General features: G+C 44.3%; 1 protein-coding gene across 1 annotated transcript in view; it reads left to right on the top strand.

Moving 5' to 3' along the window:
* Positions 1-12,515, top strand: part of LOC139060270 (thiol S-methyltransferase TMT1B-like) — a 32,289-nt gene extending 19,774 nt beyond the window's left edge. Inside the window, exons 4-5 of the mRNA XM_070539365.1 lie at positions 6,418-6,567; positions 12,348-12,515. Of these exons, the coding sequence (XP_070395466.1) occupies positions 6,418-6,567; positions 12,348-12,515 (318 nt within the window). The remainder of the gene's footprint in view (positions 1-6,417; positions 6,568-12,347) is intronic.
* Positions 12,516-13,137: the final 622 nt, after the last annotated feature.

The following is a 13,137-nucleotide window of genomic DNA, read 5'->3' as shown; positions in this document are numbered from 1 at the left end:
GTTGTTCAGGACCTCAAGCGACACACACATGCATACGCATATATATATATATATATATGCGTATGCATGTGTGTGTCGCTTGAGGTCCTGAACACACACATATATATATATATATATATATATATATATATATATATATATATATATATATATATATATATATATATATATATATATATATATATATATATATATATATATATATATGTGTGTGTGTGTGTGTGTGTGTGTGTGTGTGTGTGTGGTTTTTCCACTTTGACACCGATAATGCTGACGCATTATTAGCAGAACGGTTTGTTAACGAAAAGTAATATCACAAAAATTACGAAGAGGTAGCGAGAGTGAAAACACTGGCAGAGCAATGACCACTAACAATCACAAGCGTTTGTACACACAGTACAGTCGTTTCCAAGAAGCATAGTTGGTCTTTTGTGGCTTTGTGCCTAGAATAGTGTTTAGGCCAAGTTCCCAGGATATTTTCCCACGAGAGCGGTCTACAATAGAAGCGGCTAAAAGTAGCCCACTGAGTACAGCACTGAGCGTAGAAGTGGCACAGAGAGTGCTCTACCTTCTGGTCATCCAATTGCACGCCGCGCTGTTGGCCATTCATGAGAAATCGCAAATGCGACGCTGCTAAACCATATGAAACGCAGCAACATCATTTTGCGATGGGAGAGTCCAGGGGAGAGAGAGGGTGATCATGGAGATGAAGAAGCGCTATTTTCCAATGCAATAAAGAACTGAATGCATGAGTGAACAAATTCCTTTATAAAGAAAATGGAGTAGCGAAGATCGGGGAAAGCACGTCTGAGCACATTGGGAATGGGGCCGGATCCATAAATAGAAAAAAGAAGAAGCCGTGTGGCAGGTGAAGTCACATTAAGGGTCAAGGGAATACAAGCAGGCGCTGGTGAAACCACTTGTAGGGGAGCAAACCATTGGGGTCACCGCCTAGCAACCGTCCTTTTCAGTGGTAAAGGCACCCGCAGTTCATAGTAATAAGCAGTTCTTGAATACCATTTTTGGTAATTACTTCGTGTTCAGCCATACCTCGCTGCGCATTTGTTAGCAGCACTCACTGTGAATTACAAACTACACTGTGGTGACAACAACTTACAACTTTGAGAACAAGTCTGACTTTTGACTCTTGCCATTGTGAGAATACTAGAAAGATGGGTTCACCGAAACCCTATCATAGACAGACAGTTTGGAATAGCGTTTCTCGCCTTACATGCGTTAAACGCCAGCAACTCGGCAGCTTGTTAGGGTGCGCATCCCTTCAGGACTGAGCTTACTGTACGGGAACACCAACATAACAAGCCCTTAGAAGGCAGGGTGCTCTCTTGGGTCTCGTGACAAACGTAGGTAAGCCTACAAAATACATTAGCAACCATCCCGTCCTCTCTAGGCCGACGCGTGTTGTTAGACCTATGCAGGCCGAAATCTGAACACTCGACGCTCGGCTCCGGTAGCTGAGCATTCGCCGCTTGAATCGCAGACTGCGCTCGGAGGAAAATGACCTGGGGACGTGTCCTCAGTACTGATAGATGCTCAAGGCCACAACGACCAACAGCGCTTCTCGAAAACGACTGCAGGTTGTATATAAGCGCTTGCAACTGTTACCGCTCATTTCTCTTAGAGTGTTTCCCCTCTGGCTGTCCCTTCACTATTCTTCTTATCTTTTTTTCTCACTTATCTTTGCCTCTTTTTTCATTATTCTTTATCAGGGTGCAAAGGAGAAACTTAAATGAATAGTTTTCAAGTGGACAGACTTTTCAATATTCTCAGGATATTTTTGTTGCATTTCTCTTTTCTGCCGTCCGGTGAAAGCTGAATAATTATCAATAAAACTTAATTTTCTTTCAAGTCATACTGTTAATATCCAAATTCCTCTATTTTCCTATCTGTTACAGAAAAAAATTCGGTTCTTCTAATATAAAATATTGTGCTAGTAAAGTAAATGCAAGCAGTACAAAAGTATGTGGTCAATTTACCCGCATTCACTCAATGAATATGTAGCACATCTTTACTGTCACTTGGAAGTGATGGTTAAGAACAAACAAAATTCTATAATAGTTAGCCTCGAATCTAACTCCATATATCGCGCACTTGTGCCCTGAAAAAGAACTAACGCTCCCACCACAACGATAACGGTGCGCACTGTCACACATCGTCGGAATCTGATCTTCAAGTCAAGACGTTGCTTAATCACACATAAATCATCGTAAATTCATGCGCGATCCCTGGCCCTCGCGTCTGATCGGGAACCTACGCAAGTATTCGCTTCACGGGCGCATTCTGAGAAGATAACACTTTTTGGCTACACAATATGCGACAAAATTTTGGAAATTTCCTGTACACGCAGGTCCATCTCGCCCCAAACCATAACATTATAACGGTAAGACGCTAAAGAAATGTCACCGGAAAGAGTTAAAAGAAATGTAGTACAGTCGCCTTAAACATTACCTCAAGCATGGTTGAATGGGCCTGAAGACTGCATTAGGCCACCAACATATCAAAAATTGAAGAGCACAACATTCTTCCCATTACTGGTAAAAAAAAATACCAGCAACATGTTGCACTCGTGTAACACGTGAAGGCGAAAGTGTGCTGCGCACGGGGTAATTCATTAAGTTATTCTATCGGAGAGGTGAGACTTTTTGCAAGACATCACGGGTCCCCTTGTGAAATAAACGTATTGCGCTCTAGGTCGACATCCTCACCGACACATGCGAACACATAATGCACTACCTAAAGGATTTCTGTTTAGTTATTTCGTTCCCTTTTTTTCTTTCCGTCCTTTCTTTCTTTGTTTGATTTCTTCTTTAGTTCGTTCATTCATTGTTTCCTTGCTCTTTCTTTGTTCTCTCTTTCGTTCCTTTGTTCCTTCTTTCTTTTCTTCATTCATCTTCAGCAATTGCTTCTTTTCTTGATTACGGGGGTACGAACCATTCCTGAATATGTCTGCTTTTTTCTGGTATGAGCCATTGCTGCTGATACTTTTTACGTCACTCGTGTACTTTTTATGCGAAGCATATTACGAGAGCTCAACCCAGCTCCTCAGGCGCGGCGGTGTCGCCTTCAATACCACGTGACACCGTGACGTCACGACAGAGGAGAAGTGGCTTTGGCTCAACTCTTGCAAGATGGGCTGGGTGGGAATCGAACCAGGGTCTCCGGAGTGTGAGACGGAGACGCTACCACTGAGCCACAAGTACGATGCTTCAAAGCGGTACAAAAGCGCCTCTAGTGAATGCGGTGTTGCCTTAGAAACGAGCAGTTTCTAAGGCTCAGGCGTGCGTCGCTTGCTCAGGCGCACATTTCGTTGCCGCGCCGAACGCTGCGTTGCTCGACGCTCACCGCGTCCAATACGGGGCGCGTAGTCGCTGCGCCGTAGCCCATTGTCATACACCCCTTGGCGGGTCGACGGGAACGCTGTCGCGTTCCACTCTTGAAGGCGAAACAGAGTAACGCATGAGTTGTTTCTTTGTCTAGCCGAACCAAATATAGCCAAGCAACAGCAGTTCACCAGGCTAAACAGTGGTTCAACAACTAAAATAAAGGCTAGTATGCTTCGCATCCTGGGCTTAACCTTACCTAAGCCACAGCCATTTTTTTTATTTCTCTTTCATTTTGTATATCTGGACTACAAGCGACTTTTTTTCTTTTTTTCGGGTATGAGCCATTTCAACGAGCCACTTCAGGAGGAGGAGGAGGAGGAGAAACATTTATTTAAAAAAAAGAAAGAAAGGACAATCAGGTGTCTTTCTGCTTGTGCGGGAGGCGCCCTTAGTTCAGGGCTCCTGCGGCTCTTGATGTCCCCCGGGCCCGCCGCACCAGTTGCTGCTGCTTACGAGGGTCGGAACTAGTCAGCACGGCCTCCCACTGCTCGGATGTGGGGTTGGGTATTTGCGGGGCCGCCTTCACGTTGGGGCACGCCCATGTGGTGGGATATAGGGAGGCGTCATCATTACAAAGGGGACATTTGTATGAATATAGTGTAGGGTGGATTGCGTGTAGTCTGCTTAAATGTGGGTATGTATTGGTTGTAGTTGTCTCCATGTTACGGCGTCTTCACGTGAGAGGGTCTTGTGTGGAGGTGGGTATTGTCGTCTGTTCAATCTGCGGTGTTGTAGTATGGCGTTGTATTGTAAAGGTACGGGTTCCATGGATGCGTCCGTATCCCTCTCTTGTGGCGCCCGGGAGGCATGAGCTCGGGCTACAGCGTGCGCACGCTGATTTCCATGGAGGGACTCGTGTCCTGGAGTCCACACTATTTCAACGTCCGGGAATTCGGAGGCTTGTTTGAGGAGTCGGTGGGCGGTTGAAGATATTCGACCTCTCGCGTAGCTACGGCAAGCTGCCTGGGAGTCGGTAATAATTGTGATGTACTCGTTGGTCGGACTAGAGGTGATGGCCAAGGCGATGGCTGTCTCCTCCGCTACGAGGGCGCTGGCAGTGCGGACCGTCATCGAGACCACCTCTTGCAGGTTATAGTCGACAACGCTGGCCGTCAGGGCTGCTTTTTTGGGGTACTGCGCGGCATCTTTGAATAGTGTGGTGGGGAGACTGCCATATCTTGTCTGTAGAGTTTTTGCGCGAGCTTGGCGACGATCAGCATGATGTTCCGGGTGCATGCTTCTGGGGATAGGGGCTACCTTGATGTGCTCCCAGAAGTTGGGGGCCAGATGGATTGCTTGTTTGTGGCCTTTGCTGTGTGTGGGGTAGCCTAGGTGCGCTAGGACTGTTCTTCCTGTTGGTGTGAGGGCTAGTCGTTCTCGTTGGCTTGTGAGGTGGGCGTCTATGATTTCTCTTATAGTTTCTCTTATGGCCACTTCAGGTTTTCGGCTTTCTAAACCAATATTTCGTGCGCCAAGGTAGCTGTGTGTACTGGGGCTACTTCCACCGCGGGCACTATGTCCGAGCTCATACTTCACTCGAATGTATACGTAATCAGCATTAATTGTCACAAAATCGCGGTATTTTCTTCTTTATGCTTTAACAATAAACAGCTAAAATATACGCCTCGAGGCACTCAACCCAATACTTCTGCACTTTGCTCACTACATTTCAGCACAACATGCACTGCAAGTTGCAGTGTGTGAACGGCGCACCTTATCCCTTCAAGGAGTGGTCCATCATCGAAAAACGTGAAGCCTCCTTCCAATTTGTTTAGGCAAGGCCAGTCGCTTGAACTCTCTTCTCACGTTTTCTCATCATCATCGCACTGTGACACGTGCTGCACGTCTCCGTCTTCAAACGCTGACTCTCCGAGAAAATCAAGCACTCTAACCATATTCGCTCCATTGTCCGTCGTTACACTGTACACTTGGTCCAGAGCTACTCATTATTCAGAGAGCACACCAAGACCGTCACGCTTTATGTTTTCAGCAGTGTGCCGCCCAATAAAGTTATTTCATAGCCACTGGCTACAGGCTGATCCTGCCTTATTCAATAAATTGTACATTAATACCAAGGATTGCTCGATCAAGGCCTATGGCACTGTCCAATTTTAGGGAAACAACACAATCTTGAAGTGACTGTGAAATCAATTTTCATTCTTTTTTTTTTTGCTTCCTGAGCCACTCGTAATTGAACACTCTCGGCTGTCACGGTCATTCCATTCTAAAGGCCCTGTAATATAGGCTCAACGATTTTTCGAAACCCAGAGCCATCAATAATGCGAAATGGTCGACCGTTCGTGGTGACCTCTTTGCCGCAAGCATTCATGACGGATTCTCCGGTTATGTATTAGGTCACACGCGCGCTCTCCTGCAATGCGTGCAGGAGTTGTGTCCGCTTTATTTCCTTGCCCTTCCGTAGTCTGAGAACCCGCTCACTGCCAGACCCTTGCAAGAATTAGCTACATGACGGCTTCTCCAGGACAAGGCTGCTCCGCTCGAAATCTACATTTCCGGGACCGGTTTGGAACGGTTCCTTCGATTCGTTCCGATTCGGGTTACGTTCCGAAATGGCGAAAAAATGTCGCTTCGGTTCCGGTATTTGGATCGGTTCCGGCTCCACACACTGGTTTCGGCAATCGGGAGTAACCAGAGTAACCGCAATAAGTAATGAGGACACCTTTTCGTGCTCTTAGGCAGTCCTGGCTCTAGTTACTATCAGTTAAGCATCACTTAAGGAAGCCACAGGCGTGAAAAATAACGCTTAAATGCACAATTACTGACAACATCGTAAACACAGCACAATGTCAGTCTGCAGTGCCAGGGTTCCCTGGCCCTCCTGTATTTATATATTTTTTGCTCGCTTTGGTTCCCACGTGGCATAATGTGAGGATGAAATTATGCATACGCATGGACGCTGTTTTATGCAAACAGTACAAAGGCAACTTTTAAATTACGTAACAAGGTTGTCCATTGTGTTGGGTTTACAGTTGCTCATGTCTCTCATTCATTGCAGGTTCATATGGAACGATGCGTAGTAGGCTACGGTGAAAACATGAAAGAGGTTCCCGACAATCACTTCGACGTAGTGCTCACTACGCACGTGTTCTGCTCGGTCCAGTGCTCTGAGAAGGTCCTGCAGGAGTGCCGGCGGGTCTTGGTCAATGTGAGGGCTGCCACGCGCGGACAAGCATGTTTTTCTTTATAGTTTACTTCCTATTGGTTTCTTCCTAAGATAGTTACTGTGTATTTCTTAAATAATCAAAGCAGTTGAGGTTCTCAATAACTCGCGAAACAAAGTGTACCCTTGTCTCGTAGGAATAAGAATCTCAGGATTTACGAGTAAAGATGCCTTTGTGTAAGTCAACTCCACAGCCTCCATAACATTTTGATGCACTTCTTATTGAGAGAGAGAGAGAGAAAGAAATACTGTATCCAGCATACCTTGCACAGACATTTAAACAACAAAAATGAATGAGAGAAAATGCAAATTTACAAATTGCGCTCCAATGCGCCAGAGGACTTAGACAATACAAGCAATATTCACATTCTCTGTGATACAACAAAGGACAATATCCTGCCTACCAAGTCGACTATGGAAAGCAGCCGTCGAGAGACAAAAATGACAGGATGACACTGACAACGACACTCCATCGCGTAACCGCAAAGTTCATAGCCCTCGATGTGGCCAACCGTCAAAATTGTAGTGAGAAAGTTCTACTTAGGATGGCACTGTCCGGCTTCACAATAAGTGTATTTTGAAGAAGCAGGATGGACGTCATCAGGGTTCGTTACATTCTAGATGAGTGAGAAATACATCAGCATCCGTTCTTTATCATTTCGTAAGGAAGAGTTGTTTTTACGTGGTTGTTACAACTTCTTCTCTTTTACCATCGATGTCATTCTGTCGCGTTCTTCTGACACGCACGACGTCGCCGCCTAATGTGTTGACCACGTCGATGCAATTCTGAGGAAGGCGAAGTGGAAACATTATTGCTTACCGAGCCCTAAATCTAGAAGTACGGTAATATACACCGTGTGCTTAAAATTAAAGTAATATATTCCATCGAATATATTCTGATAGCACCACTATTGCTTTATGGCTATTAAACCTTAAAAATAATAGTTCTTGGCCAAGAGCATCCACCAGCTAAGTATAAATAAAGCTTAAGTACTCTCACCTTGAAATGATTGGTGCATGCACGAAAGCGACTACAGCGCAGAAATCCGACGAGGGACGAAAAACAGTGACAGGCACATAGCCACTTTCACGATGGATTGCCAACTAGTGCGTTCTGATGTCTTCTTCTTACGTGGAGGAGGACAAGAGATAGATAAACAAAAAAGCTTTTGAGTACGAGTTGTGTGTCGAGGATATTTTTTCCAGAAAATAGAAAGTATTTCCCTGTAAACTTAGGACTGTAAAAAACGGCGATAGCGAAACCGCGTGCGGAGGTCTCGTGCCGTCAGTATTTCAACAAAAAATAAAGACGGAAGCGAGGCAACATTGTGGAAGCAACGTTGGTAATCACTGGTGAACTGGGGTTCATGTGGCCCTGAAGAGTTGTGAATCATAGTTAATAATCACTATGAACTTGAGTTCATTGGCCATGAAGAGCTCTGAATGTTAGAAGGGTTTCCGTACCGTACCAACAGGGAGTACGGAAATAAGGTGAATACAGAACGTAGGGCAAACATCGCCTCAGCATTAAATGATACCGAGACCCTACTGTATGAAGCTTTGGCAAAGCTATCTTAATTGGATTTGGCTTGGGAACAGAGAGAATCTCCTTAGTTGTGTTGTGAACGCCCTTGTGGCGCACAACGGAAGTTTTAATCCTGACATAGAAACATTATGGAAGCTTCGTCACCTCACGTAAAAAACGCCTTTAAGATGTGGTTATGTCAGACCAGCGTCAGCTCTTGTATGAAGAGCTGATAGCAAAATTAAGAAACTTAAAGGTCATCAAGAAGGCCATCAAGCATGTCAGAATGTTTGAAGCCGCGAGAGCATCGAGAGAATCGACGGATGATGTGCAGTACTTGCTCCTCTTGACGGAGAACATGCTTCCCCGTTGCATTAGGACCGCCATCGCTCCAACTGGAGTGCCCAAGAACGCTGATACATTGTGGCTAAGTTGACAGGAGCTTCGGTTATTCTCGGGTGAACAAAACAGTGAAATCTCGATACACCTAAATCACTGCCGCCTGAGCTACCGCTTAAACTGAACAGCATCATCATGGTTGGTTGGTTGTATATTCATGTCATGCTAAAAAGACCTTCGTTAAACGGTGTCATTGTTTATGCGACCTGCGGATAAACGGAACTGTGAACATCAACGGATGCGAAACTAAATCGACCAGTTCTGCCACATCGCTATAAGCATCAAAAAATAAAAAAAAGGCCACTTCAACTGCATCGTGATCTGCATCAGCAATGTTGTGGTACGAAGCAGTTCTACACATTTTCTTTTCCCATTGGCCATGGTTGATCGATCCTTTAATGCTTGCGCTGAAGTTGAGCTCGAGGTTGGCGCTGGTGTCTCTGGTCGGAGAACTTCCTGATCGTGTCCTATGGTGGTACGGAAACACCCGCACACTGCGCTCACTCTAGACTTAAAGTTGAAAGCCACACATTAATTCGAGAATGGTGCTATAACGAAAACGGCACCTACGGCGAATTCAGCGGCTAAGCAACTTCCTGTTGTCTTTTATATTTACTGTGCAATGTCTTTCTGCTACAGTGTTTATTCATTATATGCAATAAAGTAGTTGCGTCTATCAAAAAAGCACATCTGCACCCTACATTTTATCAGTAAATGAAACTACTGATAAGGGGGAAGCCATTTCTCTGTTCCCTTGGTGTTCCGTATAAAGACAGTCCACTGTATAAAGCTAATATTGTTAGCGGCAGAGTACGTGTGGTTGAGTGACTGTTGTAAGTTTTATTGAATGAAAATACCATTCGCATAGTTATGTCGTCAGCATGTGTAGTGTACTGATTCTCTGAAACAGAAGAAAGAGCACGATGACAGATCTGGCTAATATGAAAACGAGGGGCACATAGGACAGAACAGCAATGCACCGTATGCGCAAACATGAGTGACTGAGGGGTGTCTGTTGTGCAAATTTGGTGCCCGCAGAAAACACCGACTTAATTGCGGAAGCGCGTACCGCACTTCGAGTGAGCCAGTTCCCAGCTCACAGCTTGAGGGGCCATCCTGTCGAAGGTTTTCTGCGGATCAGTTGTGAAAACTGGAAGTTGTGAAATTCTAGGGGGTGCAAGCACGCCCGCCCCCAAGCCCAAGCAATTCTGCCTCAGTCACATTGCAGAGCTGTTAACAATGCGATCTGAGTCTGTTTCTGTTTGCGTTTAGTTCGAAGCCCTGCAAGGATTGTTCGAAATAAGAGAGCTGAATGAGCATCGTGTGGTCCATCCTGGCCAACTCAGAGTTATTAGGTGGTGAAAAGTAGGCATAGGGATCACGAGAGTTAAGGGGAATGTCCCGGAAAATAGGCGGCGGTGAGAAGAAAAAAAACGTAATGCAAAAGATACTATGGTTCCCACGGGCGAAGGCTTTGTGCTTTCGACCACTTTCCTTTCCCTTCACCTGTCCATTTCAGCATTTAAAACTATGGAACGCGCAGTGAATGAAAAGGTCATTAGGCATACATTGAAGTTAGAAGCAGTGGCAAAAGAACGCATCCATAGACTAGGCAAATCAATGGAAAACAAAACAAAACCAATAACCTTTAAACTCCTAGACTTCCGAGACAAAACAAAAATTTTGCATAACTGTCAAAAACTTAAGGATACTGACTACACCATCAGCGAATACTTTTCACCGCGAGTTCGAGATATTAGGAAGACCCTATGGCAATATGGAAAAGCAAGGAAGGAATCCGGTGATAAAGTGGCCCTGGTCTTCGACAAACTAAAGAATAACAGTTGCCTTTATTCTTTGGACGAGGAAAATAATGAGGTGACCCGCATATGCCCACTTCAAGCGATAGAAAAAAACCAGGACATTGGTACCCGAACTTTGCGTCCCCGCCGTCACCAACGTCCAAAATAACGCTCGGTAATATTAACGCTCGAAGTCTTAGTAGTAAGCTCGGACCCCTCGAATCAATGCTAATAGCTTTCGAACCGGAATTTATAAGCGTAAAACAGAGACTTGGCTAACCAAAGACGTCAATGACTTCGAAATTACTCCCCCAAACTACGTCATTATTCGCAAAGATCGCCCAACACGAGGCGGTGGCGTTGCTCTTTTGATAAAAAGGAGAATTCCGTACGTTAAGTTCTCTGACGTTGAGGCGGTTGAAGCTGTATTTTGAAAACTTTGCTTTGCCAACACCGCCTTCATTTCTGGCTGCATTTACGGTAGTCCTTCTACTGATCTGAATGTACTGCAATCATTGCACGTGTATATGTAGTAGCATGTGAAGGGGACCAAGCTCATATTACTAGGCGACTTTAATCGCCCTGATGTCAACTGGCGAAAACTGCATCACCGTTCACTTTGCGCAGATATTCTTTTCGACATTATGCTCTCTTTTAACCTAACCCGGACAATAACTAACAATAGCAGATCAACCGCAATAAAACAGCTATTCTTCTTTAACAGACACCTTAAACTAGCACCATCTTAAACAAAGTTATTCGCATATAAAACACTGATAAGATCGGTACTAGAGTACGCCAGCACCATTTGGTTCCCGTTTACTAACAAGCTGCTTAAAAAAGTTGAAGGGGTACAGCGAAAAGCGCTGAGATACATATATTATAAACATTCCATCACAGGCTCACCAACAGCATTGCTGAAGCGGGCAGAACTTCTAACCCTGGATAACAGAGCCAAGCTTGCTAGGCTAAAAATCATGTATCAGTTAATACACAATCAACTCAAACTGCCTATTATGAAATACATATCAACGTCCTCGAATAGATTAACTAGTCATAAACTCACACAAACATTTAGCAAATTTTCATTCCGCACTGATATGTTCAAATACTCATTTTTCCAAGGGCGACACGCGAATGGAATAATCTTAACACAGGTATCACTGACAGCTCATCCTTATATACGTTTATTACCCTGATTGCGGATCAACTATACGTGTTGCAGCAATAATTCTTCTCATTATTTACGTAGTTCCTTGTTGACTTATTATTTTAACGCTGTTTGTGCTTGAATATAATTACGACAATGATGCGATATATTTCTTTTCTTCTTGACATTATTGTAACCTTGATTATTGCGTGACTGTTATCACCTCAATACTGACCATGTAACTGGTTTCTGCAACTGTAATTATTGTTGTCATATCCTCTTCGTTCTTATTATTCTCTTGTATAATCACGTAATCAAATTGTTATATGCCCAAATTCTTTATTGTATAAGATTTAGTATGTAACACCTATAAGGTGTTACATACTAAATCTAAAAATGCCATGTTCCTACGTAACGCATACAGCCCTTCCTGTTACAATCCCTGATGGAATTCACAGTATCAATAAATGAAATGAAATGAATGAAAGCAATAAATAATTTTCCGTATGCCTTACGCGACTTGATATGGTTGTGTCTAGCAAAAATTGGGCCAAATATATTGTTAATAGAGACAGTCAATGGCGTGGGTGCGCCCTACAAGGTGTCGTTATGGATGCAATGCTGGCAAAAAAAACAGTTTATAGTTTGCGCTCACTTTCTTTTTTGTGTGTATGCTTTGTGTGTTGTGTGGGATTTTTCTGCAACAATTTATTAAGGGACATGAATGGAATCATCCGCTAGATTTTTCTAAAAAGACCATCCATGATTCCTGCTTTCTTTTCTAGAACAAAGCTCACACTCCCCCCCATAAGGCATGATGATGTTTGCAGTGCAAATACCTGGGCGTAACAAAACAATTGTCTTTTTTTTTCTGCTCTTAACTGACCAGGGAGGCCGGCTAGTCTTCATGGAGCACGTGGCGTTGCCGAAGGGGACCATGGGCCGCTTCCTGCAGAATCTTGTAGCTCCACTGTGGCGGCTCATTGTCTGCGGTTGCAATCCCAACCGGGACTCGGGCGAAGTCGTCAACAACGCGGGATTTTCCCGTGCACAGTAAAATAATTTACACCCTTGATGGTGAGAATTGCGAATCATAACACCCTTGAAGGGTGTTTTCATTCAAGAAACATCCCATCATCATGACTTTTTGCGAAGCATAGGGCAGTTCTAGATGCCATAACACCCTTTTACCCACCGAAAGGGTGCACTGACTAAGAATATTGGGGGTGGGTGCAAGGGTGTTTTTGTTTGTTTTTATCACATGCACAAACATACAATTGCACGAAGAGACGGCGTGTCCCGTGGCACTAAAAACCAGTCGCGGATCCAGAAATGGGCCCTGCCTTACCCCAAGCCCCTCCCCCCCATGTCGGGCTTTCAAAGCCGACAAAACTCCTGAAGAGAGTCCCCCTCCGTTTCACTGTCTGTTTTGACAAGCCATTTTAAATATGTCCTGGGAAAAACCTGTTGCTGAAGCACTACTATCTATTATGTCACAGTGTTTTAGGTGGCACACAGTTCCTAAATGTCGTCACGCACAAATTCCGCGGAATCCAAAAGCGCGCACCTACTTTTTTTAGTATTGAATACTTAACCAAAAGAAAAATGTTAAAAATGTTTTCAGCAAGGCAGAACTAGTGCAGCTCTAGCTTTTGGGACGCCAGGAATCTAGCAAAATG

Source organism: Dermacentor albipictus, chromosome 5, assembly GCF_038994185.2.
Source record: "Dermacentor albipictus isolate Rhodes 1998 colony chromosome 5, USDA_Dalb.pri_finalv2, whole genome shotgun sequence".
In the NCBI taxonomy this organism is placed as follows: domain Eukaryota; kingdom Metazoa; phylum Arthropoda; class Arachnida; order Ixodida; family Ixodidae; genus Dermacentor; species Dermacentor albipictus.
The sequence above is the reverse complement of the archived record's forward strand: the minus strand, read 5'-3'. Positions and strand labels throughout refer to the sequence as shown.